Genomic DNA, 25,534 nt, shown 5'->3' with positions numbered 1-25,534 from the left:
GCACAGCTTTTTTTACCAGATCTAACAGTGCAATAGAAATATTAGCCTTTAGCATGATCAGACCCTAAATTCACAAGTTTCATGAGATACGGCAACCATGTCTGCTGTAAAGACTCATTGTATGCGCATGCTAAGTGTGCTAACCCTCTTGTAATGTGTGTGAGACTCGCACGCACACACAGTCACACACACGTCACTTGGGCATTGATAACAGACAATCTTCAGGCAGTTGACCCTGAGTCGTTGAAGGATAAGCTGAATGATGTTGCCATCAAAACAAGGCAAGGAACAAATCAATTTGACCGTGCCCATCCATCTCCATGGCTGTCTGTGCGCGGTGAGACCCTGACTGCAACGCATCAGTGCTAGAGCAGGTTACACAATCAATGCATTTACATAAACAGTAATATTACTTCAGCTTCATGGTCTTAAAGTGACTGATGATAACAAATGATCCTAGATCCTAGAAAATATACAGAAAAAAAGTGGGCTAGGGTACAGGGATGAGTCTCTGTTAGGATGTCATGGCAATTAGCCAGTTAGATCAGATTCTGTCTGGATCAAGATACAGAATCATTCCAGATAAGCTCGCACCCAAGACTGTAAGAAAGTCAACTCACATCATTTTTCGGCCCAAGAGATGCAATTAACCTGAACCACTTATGCAAAAAAAAAACACAGAGGCAGCTGCATGGAAAGGTCAAGTATAATCTAAGCTTGAGCTCCCCTGAGACCACCGCGTCTGTCAAACAATGAAGTATTATTACCCCGGTTTACAGCCATTAGCCTGCTGCATCTCATTACCTTGCATCCGGAAATTTTTAATAGTCTTTACACCCCTCGCCTGGCACGCAGGACTTGTCCCAAACATTACATTCCCCTAATCAGAAAACTCCGGGTGGTGCTCTCAGCAGGCAAGGCAGGAGAAAAAGACTAATTCTGGGGGATTTCAGGTCTCGCCACTTGATCTACTAAAGGTCACACGATAATGACTGAAATTTCTGGTTCACTTCAAGAACGAATGTGTGTGTGACAGATATATAAAGATATATACTTATATATATCTTTATATATATATACACACAGACACGACGAGATCCTCTGAATGTCCTACTATATCACATAACACCACCAGTGACTGTGAACGTGTGAAATCTGCTGAATGTTCACCAGCATCTCATGGTTGTTTCACTTTTGAGTATGTGTGGTGTCATGTGACCCACGCTTTCTCATCCGTTTCAGCCAAAAAAGCTGTCTCACTGAGACAGGCAGGGTTGTGGCCCTTTGTGTATATGTCTGTGTTGTGTGTGTGTGTGTGTGTGTGTGGGTGAGAGCGATTTACGTCTGCGTGTGCATATTTGCGTTTGTGCGTTGTGTCAGCGTGATGGCCTGATCCGGTCCCGTCACTGCTCCAGTCTGTAGCTCGGATGACCCGTTCGCTCCCACTATGAACACCACGCGCTAACACCCTCCGACAGACGCAGACAGAGGAGGCGGACGATGAAGGCTCACATCAGCACTGTGTGCATAATGACAGTAGCGGCAGAGGCGCTGATCAACTGACGTTTTCTTACGTGGTGTTTTCATCAGGGCTTGAGGTGGAGTAGAGTTCACTACATCTCCGTCCCTCTAGCTGAAACCCTCCTGTAGCTCCTCCATTCTCTAGTGCAGGATCTTCGTTCACTGCGCCATCCCACACATGCCATGTGCAATCATCATTAACACACACACACACACACACACACACACACACACACACACACACACACACACACACAAACCTCCTGGTCTGAGTGAAAAGGCACATCCCCGCCACCTTCGCCACCACCACGGCTGCCTCTCTCTGGCGGACAGGCTGCTCTCCTTTGACACAAATTGAGGGGAATGAGAGCATGTCATTGATGTCACATTATTCTTTTGAAAAAAGGAAAAAGCCGCTTGGTAGAAGGAGGCGGGGCCTGACCCGCACCGGCCCAAGCAGGACCCTGTCAGCTTCACTGACTCCGTCTGCATGGACAAGCATAACAATACCCAAACGAACGAACGAACAAACAAACAAAACAAAACACCTCGAGCCGATGCCTCTCTCTGATGTGAGTTCCACACATGCACAGCATACTCGATTACAGCATAAATATTTCAGGCCATTTAAAAGGATGAAAAAAAGAAAGCTCAGGTGGTGGGCGAGAACTGAACAGCCTGACAGACAGAACCTGGCCAATGAGCCCCACGGGAGTTTAATCCCCTGCATCCCACACATGCAGCAACTATTTAGCCATCTTCGTCTGAGAGTCACCTCATTAACACACATGTTAATGAGTCTGCTAATGCGGAAGTGCGATGAGCTTGTCAGAACTTTGTCAGCGCTGCCCTACGGTGGCCTGAACTGGAATTGCAGGTTAAACATCTTTGTAATGAATGTAGTGTTGTGTAAGACAAACACGGGTTCTTTCAGGATCCAGATCCGGAGTTTGGATCGGAGTTTCATGTTGGTCCTGTGCTATTATGTTTCCTGATTGTTTTCACCTGTGTCTGCCTGTGTAAAGCTGCCCTGTTTGTGTCTGTTCACCGTCGGGTCATTGTTACAGAATGTCTCCCCTGCCCTGTTCACCATGTATTAAGCCCTCGTTTCATGACATTGTGCGTATGCGTCCTTTTTCCTTGCCATGTCCACTCATCGTTCCAGATCTACTGCTTCGTCATGTCAATCCAGCGTGACAGTTGATATTATCACATAATCCTAAGTATGTTGTATGTTGAATAACACATTTTTCCTTTTCGAATAATAAGTATAAATGAGAATCGGTAGTAAATTAGCTCTTACAATTAAATTGGGTACAATAAAAATTATGTCAGAGTAGTGTTTTTAAATCTATTTAGCTGGGTCATTACCTCTAGACTTGGTGATCAGAAAATATAAAAGGGGTTGAGGCGAAAAAAAAAAAAACAATGTGCCACACATGGGATCAGTAACATGTCAGTGGAAACTTTGTCATTGCCTGATTGTGTTTTTAAGGAGTCTCAGAAATGTGTTTAAATGCCCTTTTATCTCTAAAGGAGCAGATGGTGCTGCCCACGCAGTGAAGGAGCTTTCAATGTCAGCCCGGTCAGCATCCTCCCTGTTCACCCACGTCCCCTGTAATTCATCTGGCTTGCGCACCGTGGTGCGGACATCTGGAGGGCCACACTCAACTGCCCCCCAACGGGACGGGGCGTAAATCTTCTCAGGTCGGAGCGGGCAGGAGGCCATGGGTAAGACAAGAGTAATTCACCCTCGATTTCTGCAGCGCCAGCCTGGACCTCTAGCCATCAATGCTACTGTCGGGGGGGGATCACCGTTCACCTGCGATCTCCCACCTGAAAAAAGCTCTTCCTGTCATTTACACCATGCTATGAGCCTTTAGCGTTGTTTCAAGGAATATATCACACACATGGGCCGCACAGTGGAACTGCGGTTAGCAACGTGGCCTCACATCTCTAAGGTTGTGAGTTTGAATCTCCCCGTGTTGGTGCAAGTTTCCTCCGGGTTCTTTGGTTTCCTCCCGCCATCCAAAGAAATGCACACATTGTGAATTGGTGACTCTGAATTGTCTGTAGGTGTGATTGTGTGATTGAATGGAGTGTGGTGGAGTCCTGTGGACTGGCACCCCACCCTGGGTGATTCCACACCCTGCATCCAGTGTCTCGGGATGGACACTGGCAGTCACAACCCTGAGAAAAAGGACTAAGCAGTTATGAAATGTGAGTGAGTGAGTGAGTGAGTGAGTGAGCAATATCTCATACACATATTCTCATCCCAATCACACACGTTACTTATAAGACAGAGAAACAGCAATCAGCTCACACTTTCAATAAGATTTGCACTGGGCAAATCTAAGAACAAACTTGGCAATGCCACATGATGCCCATCTGCGAAAGATCAGAAGCATGAAATGCCCCCTTTAACAACAAGTGTCCCACATGTGACTACATCACATGTTGCTTGTATGGATGCAGTTTTCCATTCCAGCGGTTGGATCTGCCAACAAGGTCAACCCTCTATTGCACCAAACAGACAGCTCACTCTGGGTCTCCCAGCCTGTCAAGAACAGGTGCTGTCCAATGGGAGAGAAGCCTGGAGCCTCTGGTTGATATTGTCCTAATTGTTCTGTCACTTAATAGATAGAACCCATCTGCACAGAAGATAAAGCAATAAAAAAGAGCTGCTGGATGAAAAAACTCCTGAGTGGATCATAGAATTGCCACAGTGCTCTTCAGTTGGAAGTTTTTTCCAACTGAAGGTCAGACCCTCAGAGCCTACTGGTCTCCCCACCTGCTCTATTTTTTTCTCTAAACCATGTCAATGCCAACATTACTATACTCCTATACTCCTGCTTGCTAACCCCCCCCCCCCCTTTTTTTTTTTCTTTTTTTCTTTAAAACCTTTAATTTAAAGGGCATCATATTCAATTGGTAAAAAAGGAAGACATTTGGATGATTAGCTCATGCGGGGAGTGCTCAGATTCCGATTCGGCACAGAGCTCACTCCTCTTTCAGAGCTTTGATGCCAGCAAGTTTAAAGGAGCTTGTTGTGTTATAGGAGACCAATTTTCATCCATGTGCTCGACACTTTTTTGTGCATTAAGGAATTTTGCATTGACTTAATAAATTATTTACATTTAATTTACATTTACAGCATCAGATCAGATGCCCTTATCCAGAGCGAGTTACAATCAGTAGTTACAGGGACACTCCCCCCGTGGAGCAACTTTGGGTTAAGTGTCTTGCTCAGGGAGACATTGGTAGTAAGTGGATTTGAACCTGGGTCTGGGCGAGTGTGTCACCCACTAGGCTACTACCACCCTAAAGCATGCTATAATGGATATTTGAAACTTTGACAGAGCGATGTATGCAAAAAAGACTTAAACAGGATGAGACGCAGAGACAATTGGTAATTGTGACCAGTTAATTAACTGCGTTAATTTATGGATAAATTAAGAAAACATTTTCACAGCCCTTATTATAAGCAACCAAGAGCAAGAAATCGTAAAACAGCACTCAGGTGCTGACTGTTGCACTGGACGTTTGCTCACTTGTCATGTTGCCTACATGGATGTTCAGAAAGCTGGTGAAACTCTTGGCTAGGTCAGCTTTACTTGAACAGAACCTAGTTGGAAAAATAATCAAGCGAGAAACAGCCCTTTATACTAAATGCCTCATACAGGGGACACAAAAAAATTTGAGGATGAAATTGAATGGTGTGCTTTGACAGCTTATTCAAGTGTCCCATTTTGTGAGAGCAGACAGGTCGGATGCTGCCGGTGGGCACAGGGCTGTACAGTTTAACCTGTAACCCTGCAGTGATATCATGGTGCAAAAACATGATCACGTAAAAAATAGGTGTTTGCAGTCATATCATGCAAAGCAAAACAACACTTAAGAGACCAGCAAGCAGTTGAGACCTTTAATGAAGCTTTTCGTGTACAACGATTCTGAAAAGTGCATCATGAGAACTTAAGATTTGGAACACTTATTTAATCTTAACAGTTAATACACAAATCAGCAATAACATTATGAGCAACAAGTTAATTGTCCACTAGCACTTTGGGGTATATGGCAACAAGCTCTCAGTAGAAAATCCTTTATGTCCTGAGATGGGTAAGACCTGAGATGTTACTCCATGGATTGTTTTTCTAGCACGTCCCACAAAAAGACTGATTGGAGTCAACCTCTCAAACCAATTGTTCCGTTCCTCAAACCCTTCTTGAAACATTTTTGCTGTGTGGCAGCAAAAAGAAAGGACTGTCACCAGGAAATACGGTTTCCATGAAGGGGTGTACTTTGTCAGCAATGGTTATGTATGTGGTACATGTCAAAGTAACAGCCACATGAATGGTGGATCCATGGTTTCCCAGAAGAACTCTGTCTTACTGCCTGCATTGGATTGAATCACGATGCCTCCACCCGCTCACTCTCTTCCCATAATGCATCCTGGTACCATGTCTTCCCCAAGTAATTCACACGTCATCCACATGGTGTAAAAGAAAATGTGATTCATCAGACCAGGACACCTTCTTCTATTGCTCTGTGGTCCAGTTTTGATGCTCACATGCACTTCTGGTGGTGGACACAGATCAGACACTGACTGGTCTGCAGCCATGCAGACCCATACGAAACTAACTGTGATGCACTGCGTGTTCTGACACCTTCAGAACCAGCATTCACTCAATATTTTGAACAATATTTCATCAGGCAGCACAGGACAGCCTGTTAACTTTGATTATTGCACAATGATTGTTAGAGAAAGACATTAAAATACAGCAAATATCACTGTAACACTATTGTATATTTTAGTCAACTGGAGGATGCAAACCTAAGTGTTTTGTAAATCATTTAGTAGTTCATCAAGTAACTCACACACACACACACACAAGCACACATACACACATTTGTCTATTAAGTTCAATGCAACTAATTGACCTATTGATTTCTGTTTTATGATATAAATCAGACGACTAAGACCAGCTGCAATAAATCACTTCAAATGTGTGCGTGTATCTGACAAGTGAACAGACTGACCCGTGCTGCTCTGAATTGTTCTGACAGTGGTGGTGGTCCGCGGGGGTGATGGAGGCAGCAGGGACCCCCCCTCATCATCCTGCGAGCAGCCCTGGTCGATAGCGCGCACGTAGCTGTGGCTGCGCATGCGGAAGCAGCCGGGCACGGGCAGGTCCAGAGCGTCCACCGCCTGCGACTCCAACTCACTGAACACCGCCTCACACACTGCCTCGATCTGCCCATTCACCTCCACCTCACTGACCTGCCGAGGAGAAGAAAAGGGTGAGAGAGGCCTTTTTGGGTACCATGGGCTGTAAAAATGGCCCCACTTACCAAAGGGCACAGATAAATGTCACTGATAGAGAGAGAGGAAAAAAATAATGAAGAAAAGATCATAAACAGGGGGACGAGACAGAATTTAGGGGTAGGTCTCAGAAGGGGACTGGTTTGAAGGTTGGAAGGAACTTATAGGAATATCTGGTGGTTTCTGGGAAGCATTTTATTATCAGGTGAAGAGGATGTGTAGTCAGGACCAAGGAGAAGAAGTGGACAGGTCAGGACAGGAGTACAGGGGTAAGTGAAGTAGAAGGTTTAGGTGAGTTGGGACATGGTGGGTTTGCAGCTCAAAACTCGCTCCAATCACACATGAGGGTGTTTTTTTTTTTGGACAAGACAAAATGTGGTGGTGCTTTTCATCACTTTTGCCCAATAGTTCTTAAGGTCTTATTAAACTTTTTTTAAATCTAAAATGATATATAATGAAGCACACTACCAGTCAAAAGTTAGTCTTTGGGGGTTATGGAGGCCATTTTGAAGAATCCAATGCAAGAAACATCTTTTGTATTTTTGGTCGCAGGAGAAAGTGAAGTGTGTCTGATGAATTACATTTTTTCCACCTTTTTTTGCCTTAATGGCCGCTTTGTTTGCTATTGTCTTCAAAAGCCACTTTATGAGATGCTCGTGAACATGAAAGTGTTCTTCATAAACCTTCAGGACTGTTGGAAAATCATCTGTGTAAAATGCAGCAATCACAGCAAAACGTGCCTGCTTTGAACAGATTGAAATGTTTTTCCTTGTTTTGTCCTTTATTTAAGGTCTTACATACCTTCATGTGTGTTCATATTCCTGTGTCACATCATGCAAGAAAATGCAAGACCCATAAATGAGTAGGTGTGTACAAACTTTTGACTGGTAGTAAAACACTCAACTGAAAAGAAATTACTTCTTTTCAGACATTCATCTAGATTGCTATGAGCACAAAAATGAATAATTCCAGATGAATATTTTTTTTTTTAGATTAATGCAGCTCTGCATATGACCTTCCTCCCCCTGCACCCTGCCCTGATCTGCCCAGCCCCTCTCCCAGCATGGGATGGGGTTTGGGTTGGGGACAGACCAGCCACCAGAGGGGGTGCATGGGGTCAGGTGGAGTCACCAACCTGGCTGATGGTGCTCATGGCCCTCATGTAGCTCTCGTTGCGTGAGCGGTATTGGGGTGAGGAGAGCAGGGCTTTGGGGTCCAGGTTGTCCAGGCTCCTATTGATGGACACTTCACTCACCGCACGCAGGTAGCTGTGGCTCCGGATCTGCAGCTTTGGGGAATGTTCAGTGGAGATCCTGTCAGGAAGACAAAAGATGAGAGTCAAGAGGAACACTGAGTAAAAGAAAAAAAAGTCATTTGTCTGTTCGAATCCCAATCTGCCAAGGTGCCACTGAGCAAAGCACCGTCCCCCAAACTGCTCCCCGGGTGCCTGTAATGGCCGCCCACTGCTCACACAGGGTGATGGGATAAATGCAGAGGACAAATTTCACTGTCTGCACCGTGTGTCACATGTGACAATCACTTCAAACCCCACCCACTACCATTGTGTTCTTGATCAAGACACATAACCCTGAGTGTCTCCAGGGGGGGCTGTTCCTGTAAGTCACTCTGGATAAGGGCGTCTATACAGGTTTTTGAATACTTTTAGCAAACACCATTTGCAATGAGACAAAGTGTTTGTTAATCAAGTGAGCAATTAAATCAATTAATTATTTGTTTATAGCAGTATGTTCCTTGTTGTGAATAGTTTGCATGAATAGTAAATAAATATGAATTGAACGCATTTTTATATTTTTTTGTACTAATACAGGTTATTGCATTTAAAAGTTATTGTTATTCAGCATCATAAATATACATTCCTGCATTGCTGGTGCTATTTGTTGGAGTCTGTATGTGTGACAAGCATGTGAAGGTCAGAGTTGGGTGAGGGGTTCTGGCTACCACCCGTCTGATGTGTCTGGGTGGAGGTCGGCTGGCGCTGGCAAAGCCCGAACCTGACAGATGTGCTATCTTTAAAGAAGAAAAGTCCTGAGCTGCCGTTCGCCAGCATCCTCATTAAAAATCTCACTGAAGGGCAAGAGACTGGGAGAATGGCACGGACTGAAAGAGGGCGAAAACGATGAGAGTCAGGAATGTTGCAGGGTACACATGGGCTTTCTTGGTCTCTGAACATGAGCTGGTTTCTCATTTGACGTGGATGAGGGGCAGTGAAAGACTCACACAGCGCACACACATGCACACATTGTGGCCAGACTCACTTAAGGACAAAGGCTACAAAGAAGGGACATACATAGACACACATACAACCCCACAAACACAGACAAGCTAAAACGCATGTAACACCACACTGCATTCATATGCTCTGTACGTGTGATCAGATCACAATCAGATTTAACCTTATGCGACCCCGAAAAAAATCTACAGTAACCAAAGGTTGTCTAATTTTTTAATGAAAGTGTTTTTAGTCCATTTTTGTCATGTATGCTTATAGAGTTTTTCTCCAATTATAGTTTTCCTATCATTTGGGTCTGATGAGGCAAGTACAAAACACACATACATAACATACATGCACATGAGTACACACACGCACAGCTGTTCATATAAGCAGAAACAAAGAAGCTCAGAGCAAATGCTACAGCAGTGGAAGCACTAGGACCCCAAAGCAAGTCACACATAAACACACACTCAACAACAACAAAGAAAAACCACACACACACACACACACACATACAGGACAGGTCCACACACACACCCCCACACTGTGCAGCAAAGCCCTGCTGGCTCCAGAAGGGGGAAAAGATGGGCTCCATGCTGAGAGGAAGTTGGAGGTGTAGTGGGGGTTTCAGATCCCTGACTGAAGGGATTTTATCACACGCAATGTTGTCAGAGCAAGCTCCTCCTACTCTATTCGGGACGGGTCCACCCAGGGCATTTGTCTCTGTTGTTGTCCCCTGTGCTCAGTTATATGAGATCTGCAGGCATCTTAAAAGAACACATTTCATGCACGTGAATGCATTTTAATGTATCTGGGACATTACAGCAGAACATGAAACACTCAGTTCCATAAGAAAGACATAACATAAAGGATCAAAACACCTAAAAACACCAACACACTAGAGCAGCTGCTGAGCTGGCTTAATTTTAGATATATTTTTTTTTAGTTCACAAAACAATCTGGGGCAAGGCTGAAGAAATTCCACAAAATCAATATTTATGAGCGTGCATAAGTCTAAAATAGTATTACAAATCTGCAAAGCTGCAAATCCTGCAATCCCAGTTTTCTGCATTCGGGGACACAGAACACATTCCCCTGGGCTTAAAAGAGCATGGCCTCGCCAAAAGCGAGTGCAGCTTCTGCATGCACTAACAGGCCACTCCGACTAAGTAAACCATCTTCCATATTAAGCAGCTTTGACAACAAAAACATCGAGCAATTTAAGAACAGTGATGTCGATGTTAATGCAACGTTGACTGCAATCTGCATTATTTTTATATACAGTAAATATGCACTAAAAACATTAATAAAGTGATATGGCAGTTGGTAGTAATGTCACAATGACATGCTCACAATCAAGGTGATTTTCACATTTTTTGTGTGCTGGTCATACCAGCTATAGGCCAAATAAATCCAGATACAGATATGCTGTTTTTTCAGAAGGGACACAAAGTATTTGTTCATCTAAGCAAAGAAGTAAAGTAATCTTTATCACTGCCTAATATTTCATATAAATTGGGTATTTTATAAAATAACTCCACAAATGATTTTACATTACATGTATTAATTATTAAATGAATTATCTATACAATACATTAGTCTATTACTTTATTGCTTAAAACATTTTAAATGTATGGTTTATATCACTTTGATTATTTGACCTTTTAGTGATACTTGTCTCCTCATGAAGAGGAACATACTGAGGAAGATGTTATCCCTCTACACACTCATTTAATCATGTTTCTCTTTCAATTTGTCACCTGTCTGTCTATCGGTATATCTGTCTGTCTAGGACAAATTATTGCTCCATCTAAAAATCAAGTGTCAGTGCAGCCTGCTTTAAAGATGTCCCAGAGCAGATTGCTGTAATTACTTCTTCCTTCTGTGGCTTAATTAAAGGCAAGCCTGAATCCAGACTCCCCAGAACAATGTGTGCAGGTTTCTGTGGAGACCCTAATTGATATCGCCGCTGTGTAAGGTTTGCCTGTGGAGCAGCACTTTATTTGAAATGAGGTGAAGCAACACCACCACCAAATTATCTTCAGTTTGTGAAAGTGGAAAAAGAGCCTGAAGATGCTTGGACGAGGGAACAAATCTTGTGAGAACAGAATCACAAGTCAGCAAGAAAGGTGTTTGTTTGACCTAGTAAACTAAACCTACTGGATGGTGCCCTCGAGAAGGAACAGTGAAACATGGAAAGCTAAACAAGCTCTAGCAACTTTCACTTTACTAGTAGTTGTTTTAGTTCAGATGGCATAGTCCAAAAATGTGAGTTCCATCGTCGATGGCTAATTTTACATCCATTGATCATGTTGGCCCATGATATCATCATTGCTCTAAAATGCTCTATATCAGTGGCTCCCAACCTTTTTTCCCCTGAAGCCCCAAGGCCTGTGTCCAAGACAAACCAGGACCCCCAAAGCCAAATCCTTCCCACATACACACATTGAAAAAATAAAATGAGAACAAAAGTCTCCATGATTTACACTGCAGGCTATATAGAATCTACAATAGAGCTCTAATTATACCTAAAAGGTTATCCCAAGCCGACTGTTATGCTGTGTGGCATTTAAATAAACGATAGTCATGCAGGCAGTGTTTTTACTGCATCATTTTCATACAGCCAGAAAAATGTTAAATAAATAAATAAAATAACAATAATTCCATACAGCCATGACCCTGTGAGCTCTTGCAATCTACAGCTTTTTAAAAGTGAAGCTTTCTTTGCACACGCTACGAACGCTAGATTAACTTCTATTGGCCACTCTCCTCGTCCTGCCTCTCTCTTCCTCATTTGTATTTAAAGCTACAGACATCAAAACGGCGAGTCCTGGGCAAATCTCATTGTGTGACTGGCTAAAAGTGGCTGTAATTTCAGAAAGAGACTTTATATACAGGATTATGGGACCACTAAGACCTACAGTACAGGCCAAAAGTTTGGACAGATCTTCTCATTCAATGTGTTTTCTTTATTTTCATGACCATTTACATTGGTAGATTCTCACTGATGTCATCAAATGTCACAACCATGGTGGCAGGTGAACGGATATGAAGACGAGATGATGAGGAAGAAGGACGCATTTGCACGATGTCACGAAACCGGGGTTTAATGGGTGAAGAACAGGACAGGGGAGACTTCCGGCAAAAGGTGAACATGTAACATAACAAAGACCCAACGGTGAACAGAAATGAACAGGGCAGCTTTATACATTAGACACAGGTGAAAACGATTAGGGAACGGATCCCAGACCAGAGTAACCCTTTTCCGGACCAGGTCATGACATCAAAACTATGAATGAACACATGTGGAGTTTTGTACTTAACAAAAAAAGGTGAAATAACTGAAAACATATTTATATTCTAGTTTCTTCAAAATAGCCGCCCTTTGTTCTTATTACTGCTTTGCATACTCTTGGCATTCTCTTGATGTGCTTCAAGAGGTCTTCACCTGAAATGGTTTTCCAACAGTCTTGAAGGAGTTCCCAGAGGTGTTTAGCACTTGTTGTCCGCTTTGCCTTCACTCTGCGGTCCAGCTCACCCCAAACCATCTCGATTGGGTTCAGGTCCGGTGACTGTGGAGGCCAGGTCTCCACTTTTTGTTAAGTACATAATTCTACATGTGTTCATTCATAGTTTTGATGCCTTCAGTGAGAATCTACCAATGTAGATGGTCATGAAAATAACCAAAACACATTGAATGAGAAGGTGTGTCCAAACATTTGGCCTGTACTGTACATAAAAGCATTCATGACAGGGAACCTGTTAATAAAACAACTTTATAACATGTGAAACGCTTTTACCAAACTTCCAAGCAGTGAATCATAAGGAAAAGAAAGGTACAACTGGAAGTTTGTGTTTACTGACCGAGCTGACCCGAGCACTACTAAAGTGATAGAAATTGAGTACAAACATTGCCCGGGTCTATATACCAAACAGGATTATAGTTTTGACTTTTCTTTTGGGTGTGTTATTGTTTAATGCATTTAATGCTTACAGCACAGACACAATTCTGCACCCCACTGCAATCTATGGCCTGACAAACAATGACCTGGTAGTGAACAGACACAAACAGGGCAGGTTTATACAATCATACACAGGTGAAAACAATCAGGAAACATAATAACACAGGACCAACATGAAACTCCAGTCCAAACTCCAGACACAGAGTAGGCCCTGCCGGACCAGATCCTGACAAATGTAAATGTGGTTTGCAAAATAAAAACTATACTAAAATGTCTCTTTATTTTTGTTGGCGAAAACCAGATGAGACGAGATTTCCTTTCATGTAATCGCGTTATTATTATGCACTGTTTCCTGTGTCTCATTTTTAGTACATTTGGTAATACAAATGATGCCAATTTCTCAGTTCTTGTTTGCGCATTATTTAGATTTAAGAATGCTTATAGTGGGATATAGATATATGGTGGTCGATTATCAGATGACAGAGAAAAAGACAAATTGACCTTTGGACACACTTTCTTTACAATGAAGTGGAAAAGAAAACCAAGTGTGTGGTCGATAAGCATGGGGAGAAATTCTGACACTGCAATGGATGTAGTGTATTCTTGGGTTTACAAGGTAACAACAAGGTAACAGAAAATGTAGTTTTCTTTCTATTCTATTGGGTACGTTTATTAGAGTGAATGGGTTAAATTGAATTGCATTGCTGAAAAAAGATTACATTACTAAAATACAATTTTCATTGACTAAAAATAGACTAAAACTTCATCAATTTTTGTTGACTTAACCTAGACTAAAATAGTCATAGATAATTCTGACTAAAATAAGACTAGAATTTAAGTTGACTGAAACTTGACTAGACTACAATGAGTATGGATGTGACTAAGACTAATAAAAAATAAAATGACCGCTTGACGCAAAGACTGTACTAAAACTAAAATTTAGACAGGCAGCCAAAAACAACTTCAGTGTGTTAACAACATGAACGTGCGTTTGTACCTTTACAGTCCAATGGATTTCTCATAATAACATTTTTTCTAAATTAAAAATGCGTATGAGAATGTATTTTTACCTTGGCTTGTCAGCGGTGGGTAGCACATGGTACACGCTGCACTCAGTTTCCTAGGAGGGTTACTAGGAAACGGTAACATTCAGACCAATTTCTTTCTACTTCTTCACCTCCTCCCTCTGGCCCATTATATTCCGGGCTTTCCTTTGAGTCAGTTCAGACTGTTCTGTTTTTAGCAGGGACTTATATCGGTACAACAACTAGCTCACAGCTTAGTGAAAGTATAATTAGGTACTTGTACAGAAAAAAGGTCATCACAATTATATCAAGTATATGTCATATTCACAAAAATGGTTAAAATGTAGGAAATCCAGATAAAAAAAATGCTGCTGCAGTTTTCACTCAATGGGACAGCCTTTTTGAGAGCGTCGGCATGACTGCTGGATCATATCTGATCCAGCAAAAAACATAGTCCTGCTTATCATAAAAGTGTGTTTAATAAATGAATAGGGAAATTAAATGGAGACACCAGTCCCAGATACATCAGCCAAACCTCTTCAGCACCATGGTATGCTAATGCCTCTCAAGCAACTGATGGATAAAGGGTGATTTTTTTAATCATTTGTCCAAAAGAGGCAGAGTACCAATATGATCAAGTTGACATTTCTCAACATTTTGACCCATATGCATTTATGACTTTATGCACTAGGGAAGTGGAGAGAAAAGGGCAGTGGGGCAGAAGAGGGCAGTGGTGGCATAGGAAGCAGGCCCCGTAATCAGAAGGTTTCTCACCGCTAGAATCCCAATCCGCCAAGGTGCCACTGAGGTGCCACTGAGTAAAGCACTGTCCCCACACACTGCTCCCCAGGCGCCTGTCATGAATGCCCACTGCTCACCAAGGGTGATGGGTCAAAAGCACAGGTCACATTTTGTTGTATCACCATGTGCTGTGCTGCAGTGTATCATAATAACAATCACTTAACTTGCAGGAGTAATCAGTATCTGTACCTACAGTGTACATTTACATTGACAGTTTTTTGCCATTTAGTAGAAACCCTTATCCATACTTACAGTCAGTAGTTACAATGACAGTGTCCCTGGAGCAACTCAGGGTTAAGTGTCTTGCTCAGGGACAAAATGGTAGTAAGTGGTAGTAATCTTTGACATTGTAGTCACCTGGATCAGAGGATAGTGTCACAACCATTTGGCATCGGTGACAAACAGGACATCCGGTAACTGGTGAACATGTAACATAACAAAGACCCGACGGTGAACAGAAACGAACAGGGCAACTTTATAGATTAGACACAGGTGAAAACATTACACATGACAAACTTGAAACTCCGGACCGGATCATGAGAGATAGTGAACAGTTCCAAATACCCGTCAAATACCAGGGGCCGGCTAGAAAGCTGCAGATGAAGAGGAATTTCACTTTTCAGTGATCACCCTGGGAATCTTAAGATCCCAGGGTGATCACAGCTTTTGGGCAATATTTCCAAGTTAATATGTACCATGCAGATAGACACATTTACATTTAGAGCATGTATCAGACGCCCTTATCCAGAGTGACTTACACTCAGTAGTTACGGGGACAGTCCCCCTGGAGACACAATGGTAGTAAGTGGGGTTTGAACCTGGGTCTTCTGGTTCATAGGCGAGTGTCTTACCCACTAGGCTACTACCACCCTTGAAGACAGAATGCTACTCATCTTGTTTTTGTTTGTTTTTCAATAGAATTGTACATGTTAAAGGTGGGAAGTCGAATTTTTACATCACAAAACATACCATTTTAACACATTTTAATACCCACTGTATATATAAGAAAGCACAAGCCATGATAAACTCCCCATGATAAATAGTTTACATGTCTCTGAATGTTTATACTCCAGCGGTCCTTGTTCAAGAGTCAGAAAAGCCAGAGAGTTCAAATCCTGTACAAAACTGCTGAGGAAAAAAAGTGTTGACTCCTTTTAAACCTAAGAAATCCTTTATCCAACTGGGGAGGCACCATAAATCAATACACACCGCTGTTTATTGTGGTCCAGCTTGAAATAGAACACTTAAAATAGTGTGTGAGAAGCTTTTAGACTGGAGAAATAAAGGCCAAAACTGAAGACAATGTTTGGCATAAAGCATTTATATGTGAAATCACATCTTATACTACAACGATTAATGACAACATAATGTACTTAATACCAATAATTCAGGTTTTAAATATTGTACAGTAAACAACTGCAATATATCACTGAATCTGAGAATCTGAGTCCACCCATGTGTGCATTTTGTCTATTATCTTAATTAAAAAAGTAAAAAAACTAAATAAAAATATTATAAATTATATATTGCACACCCCTACTGCCCTCAGAGACAGAAATCCTGCTCTTACTTCAGCGTGGTCATCTCGGTCAGTGATGGCTGTGTGGCTTTGAGGTAGCTGGCTCGGCGCGCCTGCATTTTTGGCGAGGGTTTGGGGCTGCCGTCCGAGTCGCCGCTGTCGTCCTCGGCCATCGCCTTTACGTAGCTCCCGCTGCGCATCCGTCTGCACGGGATGTCCTCGTCCTTGGCCAGCGGCGAGAAGCCCCCTCCCCAGTCATCCTGTGGCACCTGCAGAGGAACGAGTGAAGACTGGTCAGGCACCTCGCTGTGCCACTGCATGACACGGCCAGGGCCGCATTAACACACACACACAAACACACACACACACACACACACAGCCCCATGCAACTCTGGCTCATCTCTGGTGTGTGAGGAGTAGAGGTAATTAGCGAGCGTCCCTGTGTGATCCTGCATGGCTGCATTAATGATGCCTCCCTGGAAGGACTCACATCTGTCTGAAGTGGAGTTTCCTTGGGGCGTAGCACCCCCACCCATCAGAACTGGCTCTTTGAAACTCTAAAGTCCTCCAGCAGCGCTCTGCCAGTGGAGAGGTTTTGGCCTGATCTGCTGCAGGTTAGGTGTCTTAGAGAGACTGTAAGTCAGAATAACCTGGCCATTACACAAACAGGGACTTTATTTATGACGTTTATAACGAGGATTAGGCTCCAGTTTAATGAAGGTCTTAGACGTGTGCTCAAGAGATTAATACTGTGATACACAAATTGTGTTAGATCATAATTACCATTATTTTATGTGTAGTTTTTATCCAAAATCAGCCAATAATGATCCGGTCACTGATATATTGTGCATATATGTGTGTATAAATGTTAAAAAAAACTTTGATGAATTGACTCACTGGCAAATGGCTTCGTTTAGAAGTCTATGGGTTGTATTTTCCAGTGTAAGCATGGGGCTTGTGTAAAGTCCAAGTTGATAAAACAAGAATTTGCATTTGACTCTCAGGGGTTTCATTTATCCAGAATAAGGAAATAGTGTAGATCAATCATCGGCTTCCTAACATTTTAAACACTGTTTAAAGAAACATGATGAAAAATTGTGCTGTGGGTGACAGAAATAATTACACACTAACACTTCACAAAGATACAGATAACTACCAAACTGTTCTTGTTTCATCTGTTCATGTAAATCCTGAGGACACCTGACCTCATAAAATGATAAAAGCCATAATCAGCAATCGATAATCATTCAGAAACGGTCGTTATTTATCATGTATCACCTTCATACTAAGTACACGACGGAGCCTGGAATCGCTATGGAGAGTCAGGGTTACTGTGGAAACGGGTAGACAGTGGAGGCATGGCGCGCACGCGGTGCCCCCTGAGCGTGCTAATACCTGCAGTCTGTCTCTGGAACTGCGCTAACGCTGAAGCCGCTGCTCTAATGGCCCAGAGAAATGCGATCTGCTCTCACTCGACACAGACAGAGCTGCCTGGGGCGCACGCACCCCAATTGTTTCGGATGACTCCGCCAGAAAGAGGCTCTACTTTTATTGCCGCGTGTTTGAGAGAGGACTGGCTGAACGTCTTGTTTTTTTTTTCCGTTTTTTTTCTGCGGAGGAGGAGTGAAGCGTTTTGACAGCATTGCTGTAAGCGCCCTCATCTGTTCCGGATGGCTGGGGAGGCTTTTAAAACCTCCACTGCCTCCAACCTTATTGTGTCGAGCTCTACACTGGGGTGTGTGCACATGCTGTGGATTCGCTCCACAGAAATGCATCCCATAACCAAAACGGAACTATGACACGTCTCCTGTATCTCAGACCGGCGGGTAACAGGGCTGACTGCAAAGTGGCATGACCCTGATGGTCGACATGACCATAACGCGAGAATGCGGCAACTGCAACACCAGTGTCTGTCACTTGCCGTCGCTATGGCAACAGGGAATCAGATTTACGGCGTGGGAATAAAGACCAAGCCAATTACTTTTTTTTTTTTTTTTTTTGAGTTTCAAAGAGAACATGTGACTCATGCAGACCAATTTAGAGCAATAGACCGGTTTAGCCCCGGAATTAGTATGTGTCTGGCCACGTGCGCCCACTGAATCACCAGGGACAGGCTAATTCTTATCTAACCAGCGCAAGTCACTAGGTGCTCGTGTGTCATACTGCGTACGTAACGGGCTTGCGGTGCCACGCTGCTCTGATCAACACCGGCCTTTTTTCCCCCCCCTCATCCCTCGTCTGTGCTTCCGTTCTAATTTTGCCCGGTGCTTCTTCGGCGATGCTGGATGAACAGCCTCGGACGATAAAGTCCTGCTCAGTGCTGCAGCGCACAGTCACGGCTACTCCGAGGACATATGTTACATAACGCGGCCTCCCAGGCATTCCGACGAGAGCCGGCGTCACCACGGCATCTTCTATAATGTATCACCCACAATGCATTGCATTACAGTACATATCAAGGCACAATCACAACAAATAACAACTGGGAGGAGTCAGATTGGGATAAAGGATGAAATAACTCAAGGATCGAAGAGAAACAACTGAGGAATTCACTTGGAGGCCAAGGAACCAAAATAATAATAATAATAAAAAAAAAAAAAAAAAAAGAGTGCCTGAAAGGAAAAACCGAATGCTTGCTAACTCAGAAAGTAAGGCGACTAGTGGCTTGCACTTACTTCTCTTGGGCGGAAAGTCAAACTGAAAAGCTGGAGGGTCGCTCCAAAGGAAGGAAGAGTGGGGAGGAGGAGGAGGAGGTGGTGGTGGTGGGTGGGAGGGCGGTGAGCATGGGGGTTGAGGGGATGAGAGGAGAGTTGGCGTACCTGCAAGAACTGGCACGAGCGCTCCTGTTGACAAACCTCAGCTTTCACTAGCGTCTTATCTACATTTAACACCGAGGCCTTCTGGTAGACTTCACGGGCTCTGCTCACCGTGAGAGAGGACGACCACGAGCTCTTCTTCATCAGCTGCTGGCCGGCCGCCTCCACGGTCAGCGGCCCGCTTACGCAGCTCGTACAATTGGCCACGTCGTTGTTGCTGCGCGAGGTCTTGAGGGTGTGCTCGCTAATGGTGTTATACGCCTCCATGAAGTACTGCGACTGCGATTTGTCCGGGTGGCGGCCCATGGTCATCACCCCGGCCATGGCGGGGCTGCGATATAGGCACATGTCGCGCTCCAGGTTGTCGTCGGAGCTCCAGTAGCCGGAGGCTGGCACCGGCGCTCGGTTCTTGGGTTCGGCCGACTTGCAGCGCTCCCGGCTCTTGCTGCGCTTGCGCTGCCGCAACGTGGGCGTCTCGGCGTCCGGGCTGGCCTTGCTGCTGCTCCCGCCATTGACGCTGCCCTTAGAGTGGTGGTGGTGGTGGTGGCCATGATGGGGGCCCTCCAGCGAGTGCGACTTGGTGAAGAGCTTCTGGACAGAGTGCACCAGGTGCCGGATGCGTCCAGGGCTGTCGCTGCGCTGCTCCATGGCCGCCGTCCGCTTGTACTGCAGCGTGTGGTAACCATCCCGCCCCGTCACGGCGGTGGGCAGCTGCCGCTCAAACTGGTCCAGCAGATTGACCGGCAGACGGTTGCCCTTGTTAACAGCTGAGGCCGAGCCCCCAGGACCGGTGTAGGGGACCAGCGCACACTCGTCCTTCAGCTCATGGTGGGAGTTGTAGTGGCGGCGTGGGAAGGTCCCATAAGGCACCACGCAGTCAGGCTGGTAGGGGGAGGAAGCGGCACTCCGCTGGGCGTAGTAGGGGTGGTCGGCTGGGTGCGGGGCGTCAATTTGGCTGATGAGGTACGGCTTGCGGTCCGCATGGTACCCCATGGGGTCATAGGAGGGGTCGCAGGCGACCACGTGGTGGTGGCTGCGGCTGCCTGATAGCCCTTTCATGACGGCGGCCAGACGCGAATGCAGGCCACGGGCATCGAACAGCGGTGTTTACAGCGGAGCTCGGGTAGCCACTAGAGAGAGAGAAAGAGAGAAAATGAGAGAAAGTGAAAGAAGGATCTTAACATGCAGATAATAAAAGGGAAATGAAAAATAGAGACGAGCGAGTTGGGGAGACTGTGCTCTACATGGACACTACTTCACATCAAGGATGGGATTTGCTACTCATAAGACATTCATGTGTTAGTTAAGGTTGGGCTCAGTGCTGTCAGTTGGACCATGCTTGATTCTGTTGGCTGGGCAGGGCAATCCAAGAATGAAGTTCCTATATGTCGCATCATAATTAATGCCCTATAAACATATTTAACAGATTATGTGCCTTGCTTTATTATAAGACACCATGAAATTCATTATAATTAATTATGCCCATTGCTCTACTATATTGCACAGTAACCAAATATTACAATCATTACAATTTTATCAGCGTGTACAGCCTGAACAGTAACTTAAAATTACTTGAATATATCAACTTTTGCTATTACAGTTATGTGCTTATTGTAATATGCATAAAATTACATATATTGATTGGATAATTGTATGATACCTTTTCTTTTTGGAAATGAACATTTTACAGTTGCTGGTTTTGATTTAAACAAAGCACATTTCAACCGGCTGTCAAATTCCCATTCAGTTCCACCGTAACTCCAGCTGATTGCTCAGTTTTATGGAAATACATTTGACCTCATCAGCTGGAAAGCATCAGCAACTGACAACAATTTCTTCAGAAAGGCATCGCAGCAGAGAGACCTGCACAATTTCCATAATCTGGGTTTATTGCACACTGTGGCACTCTGTTATAAATAAACAAGTTGTGTGAGAGTTACAAAAGATAATAAACTACATCAGAACCTGGACAACAATTCTGGGATCAATAAAAACCTAAAGGAACGTCTAATAAAAAAGCCAACAAAGGAAAAAGTCAATTGTGGTTCATAAAAAAAAAATGCTGGATCACAGAAACAATTTCACCCCTCTGATATATATCCAAGATATATGATCCAGACAATTCCTTACAGAGAAAACAAAAGTTGGTCCAGAACTCATTAATATTGACCATTTTCTTTTTTAATTTATTTATTTTCTTTGACCAGGCATGGTTCTAAACATCAGTCTTGTTTGCTATTGTTGGGTCAGGCATCATCCTGATTTATTAAAAGGTATAAAAAGAGCCAACTGCTTGATAGTTATATGTCCTGAAGTATAGCTGGGCAATATGGCCAAAAACACTGATCACAATAAACCTTCTGATATTAAATGATTAGATTTACAATTATTTCTGATATTGCCAGACTAAAACCAAAGTATTTCTTATTCCAGTGCCACATTAGCCCAGACATCCCCACCTGCAAAAACCTTAAATAAGTTGAAATATTATTTTTTTATATGCAAATACTAGATCATTTTACCTTTTAAATATGTAAACTTGTAATTGTAATCACATTCTTCCCAACAATGCATCTTGTGACCATGTGTCTCAGGCTGCCTGTCAGAGAAATGATGTGTTTAATGACATTGACCTTGGTGTCACAACATGAGGGTTACATATTAATAACCGCCTTGTGATTGTTTTCCTTGTGCCTTCTCACTATTTCAGTGACAGATCATAGCAATCATTTCAAATCAAATGAATGTGGACATTACAAATGTCCAGTGAAAGGTCACCCCTCTCTCACTGTAATAAAGGGCAGCCTGGCATAGCATGGGCCACACTCTGCCAGGATGTTTCATCTCTGTTTCCAGCACTAACCCCATACAAAGTTGACTGCATGCAAAGGATTTCTTCATAAACTGAAGTGAACACACTGATGCTTCTGGACCCTTAGCCAGAGCTTCTGATGAATTACAAGTTTACCCAGCAGATTTTGTTCTTTTAGAGGCTCCCTCTGAAGACATCTATCACAGAAAACATCTTTATCAGTAAATCTCAGCCATGTGACATACATACAGCATTTCACTGTAAATCAGCCTGAAGCATCCCTGATTTACAGTGAAATCCCCTCATGGTCCACTCTCCTCCCTGAGGAGTTTGTACTTATCAAACAAATAGATGAAGGCAGAGCACTGACCTCCTGCCCAGGTCAGTCTGAAAGTAAACTGACAGCAGTGCCTCTCACATCTCCCCTCCATCTCCCCAGAGGCAGCGTTCCCAGCATTCCCAGTACGTGCTCATTTTCCGGTTTTATTTCACTGTATTGGGCTGTGAATTTACACCATGGTCTGTGCCATTCTGATACTTGGAAACAAACAACCTAACCCTATGGTATGGTTAAACCCTATAATAAGTTAAAGCAAATAACCCACAGTTGGCACCAGCCAACATTCTGAATGAATGTGCAGACCATAAGGCAGCAAAACAATGTGTAACCATGACAACATGGAGTAGCAAACTTGGGTCTTGAATCACATAAAAACTATAAAAACTATATAATTTATAGTATTTGTATTTATATTTCACACTGTCCTAGCATCTCTTGATGGACAAATTAAGAAATGAAATGCTAATAAAACTAGGATAAAAATCTAGAAGTCTACAGTCCATGAAATAACTTGAAATAAGGCATTATTAGTACATCCAGAGTTTAGCATTAGTCACAGACTGCACTCAATTTTAACATTTAAACACAATGGGGGATGATTTGGAATTGTATTTTTTTATTCCATGTATTAGATGTGTTCAGGAATGTCAGATTCACTAGTTTACCAGAGAGAGAGACAGCTTTGCTTTTTGAATTGCGGCTGTGAAATGCCGATTGCATGTTGTACGGCACACCCTGCCTCTGCAGCCTGTCACCATCTGTGCCACACATCTTCCAGAAGCCAGAGGTGCTGCTGTTCAGTGACTGCATGAGTTGCTGTCACCTTCTTTACACAATTTTTTATTGTTTCTTTAAAAGGTAACTGTTTTCTGAAGGAGGATTTGCAACATCTTCCTCCATCGCTCTGATAGGCCCTACAAGCAAGAAGATGGGTGTCTGAGATGATTGAGGCTTCATCTTAGAGAGTTGCAAGATGGGAAATTCCAGGTCCATGGCATTTTGTGCTTTTGTCTTTTGTGAAGGTGTCAAAAGCCAGCAAATGGCTTGAAGTGTCATGACGAGAAAGACAAGGCAGAGACATCAAGGGACAGAGACATCAAGGGTCTGTGGGAACTTTTTGGGAGTCAAATGAGCTAGGGGTTTCTCCTCACAGTTTCTGAGTCCTGCTTTCGCTCTGCAGCTTGGTTCCTGGCTTTCTCTCTCCTCCTTTATCCCATTCTCATTTCTTTTATTTTGGGTTTTCTGCAATGTTGGTACCATTTCTACATACAATATCTACGTAACCGCATTAGTAACATACCAGTGTTAATAAATTAGAAACTGTTCAATCTTGTAACCTCTATTGTGCCATGCCTCTTTCGTCAGATGAGTGTTTAAATACAGAGCTTGCGTCTTTTTTACAGCATTCTGTATGTTTGCCGGTTGGACGTTCTGAGCATCTGGGCGCTGTCATTAATCTGGCCGCTGTGATTATTACTCGATCTGCGATCCTTTTGATTAAAGCGTCGGTCCTGGAGTGAAATGTCAGTGTTGATTATTATAACCAGCTCCCACATGATTTCAGATCACTTCTCATTTTACTCAACCTGTGGGGTGTTTGCTTCCAGTGTCACGCTTTATGAATGCACACGTGGAGCTCTGCTAAAACAAATGATGAGGTTGCAGAATACATTGAGCATAATGGAAAGTGATAAAGTTCTGAAAGGTTTCTGCAGCGGAAACCCACACTTTGCAGGAAGCAGATTCCCTTGGTCTGGCCTCTAAACTAAAGCTACAATCCACCCCCATTCATCTCAGAGCATAGCACGAGCAGAGGAACCGCAGATGGCCGGAGCTCCTTTGGCTCTTACGGCAGAATCTGCAGTGTCGCTGATAAAGAACATTCTCACCACTCAGGAAAGGAGCTCAATGGGAGGGGGGAGTCGGAGGGAGTCGCGGACCCTATTAATTACAGAGGCTATTATTGGCTGCTCTGACAGGGTAATGGTAGAGGTGGCTTTGACAGCTCAGGATGTCACAGCTCTGATCACAAACGCACAGTGAGTACACTCACACCCACACACAAACACAGACATGCACATACAGGGAGGAAGATCTATTTTCGATATGAGCAATTTCACACAGACATGGCTAGGGACCCGGTGTATCCGTGAAAACCGTATTTTACACCACTGGGAACATTCAGTCCTAATAACGCTGCTGACAGGGATCATGAGATGAGATAGTTAATGCAAATCTGAGCGCATAATGACTCACGGAACTACGTAACACGGTTACAAACCTCATATCTTCACACGCCACACAGAGAGGTGGAGGCGGTACTAGGGCACTGGAGGGAGCTGTTCATGTTCACTTACAGCAGAGGGAATGTGTGACTCAGTCCCGCATCCAGGCGTGGAGCCTCTCCCTGGCAATTTCAGGCTGACCGACACCTAACAAGACCCGCACTGAGAGGGGTGGGGTGGGATGGGACGAACGTGAAGCCACTCAGCCTGACTGTAAATTACAGGCTCTGTAACACTCCCAAAGTGCTTGAAAACTCTTTGGGTCAAGAGAATAGAGGTTGGAACACAAAATGTCCCCTATTCACATTTGGGACTATCCAAAATGGTCATGCTGGGTCTGCAAGGCAAAAGCCTCCCACCAAAAGTGTTAACACTTAAGATCAGTCTGCTGGCAAACTAGCCAAAGACTCCTTTTCTCTGAAATTAGTACTTTTCTCTAAGAATTGTTTTGTGAGTAAACAGAAGAGGTTGACTGTATGTTACTATATACCATTCGAAAGTGTTTTGTTGACTGAGAAGATGGCAGGAAGCTTAACCATAATAAAAATATAGCTCATAAAAGAGTTTGTGGTCCACAGGGTGTCATTATTATTTTTTCAATTCAATTTTGTTCTTTTTTTTTTTTTTTTACCTCATTTGTATTACCTGACTAAAATGAGGTAAAGCCTAATACATATTTAGGAAAATAAAATGAAATTCGTGTGTTGTTAAGCCACACGAATAGTTAATTAGTGTGAATATTAGTAAATTAAGTAGTAGTATAGCTGGTACAGTAGAACTGTGATAGAAAAATCATGATGAAAATTACAGTTTCGTTTAAATTATTTGCTTAAGTTGGGTCAGACCAGTCTCATCCTGTACACTGAAAATGAAAATAAAAGTTTACACAAAGTATTTTCT

At 43.4% G+C, this 25,534-nt stretch overlaps 1 protein-coding gene across 6 annotated transcripts in view; it reads right to left on the bottom strand.

Moving 5' to 3' along the window:
* Positions 1–25,534, bottom strand: part of dlgap1a (discs, large (Drosophila) homolog-associated protein 1a) — an 88,716-nt gene that overhangs the window by 13,759 nt on the left and 49,423 nt on the right. For 4 of the 6 annotated variants that reach the window (XM_028976745.1, XM_028976748.1, XM_028976746.1 and 1 more), the window contains 4 exons: positions 19,201–20,327; positions 16,433–16,650; positions 7,977–8,154; positions 6,559–6,799 (listed from right to left, as the gene is read on the bottom strand). In XM_028976745.1, the coding sequence (XP_028832578.1) occupies positions 6,559–6,799; positions 7,977–8,154; positions 16,433–16,650; positions 19,201–20,256 (1,693 nt within the window). In that variant the 5' untranslated portion in view covers positions 20,257–20,327. The remainder of the gene's footprint in view (positions 1–6,558; positions 6,800–7,976; positions 8,155–16,432; positions 16,651–19,200; positions 20,328–25,534) is intronic. The other 2 variants (XM_028976750.1, XM_028976749.1) reach the window with 2 other exon arrangements.

This window comes from Denticeps clupeoides, chromosome 4, assembly GCF_900700375.1.
Source record: "Denticeps clupeoides chromosome 4, fDenClu1.1, whole genome shotgun sequence".
Lineage (NCBI taxonomy): Eukaryota > Metazoa > Chordata > Actinopteri > Clupeiformes > Denticipitidae > Denticeps > Denticeps clupeoides.
The sequence above is the reverse complement of the archived record's forward strand: the minus strand, read 5'-3'. Positions and strand labels throughout refer to the sequence as shown.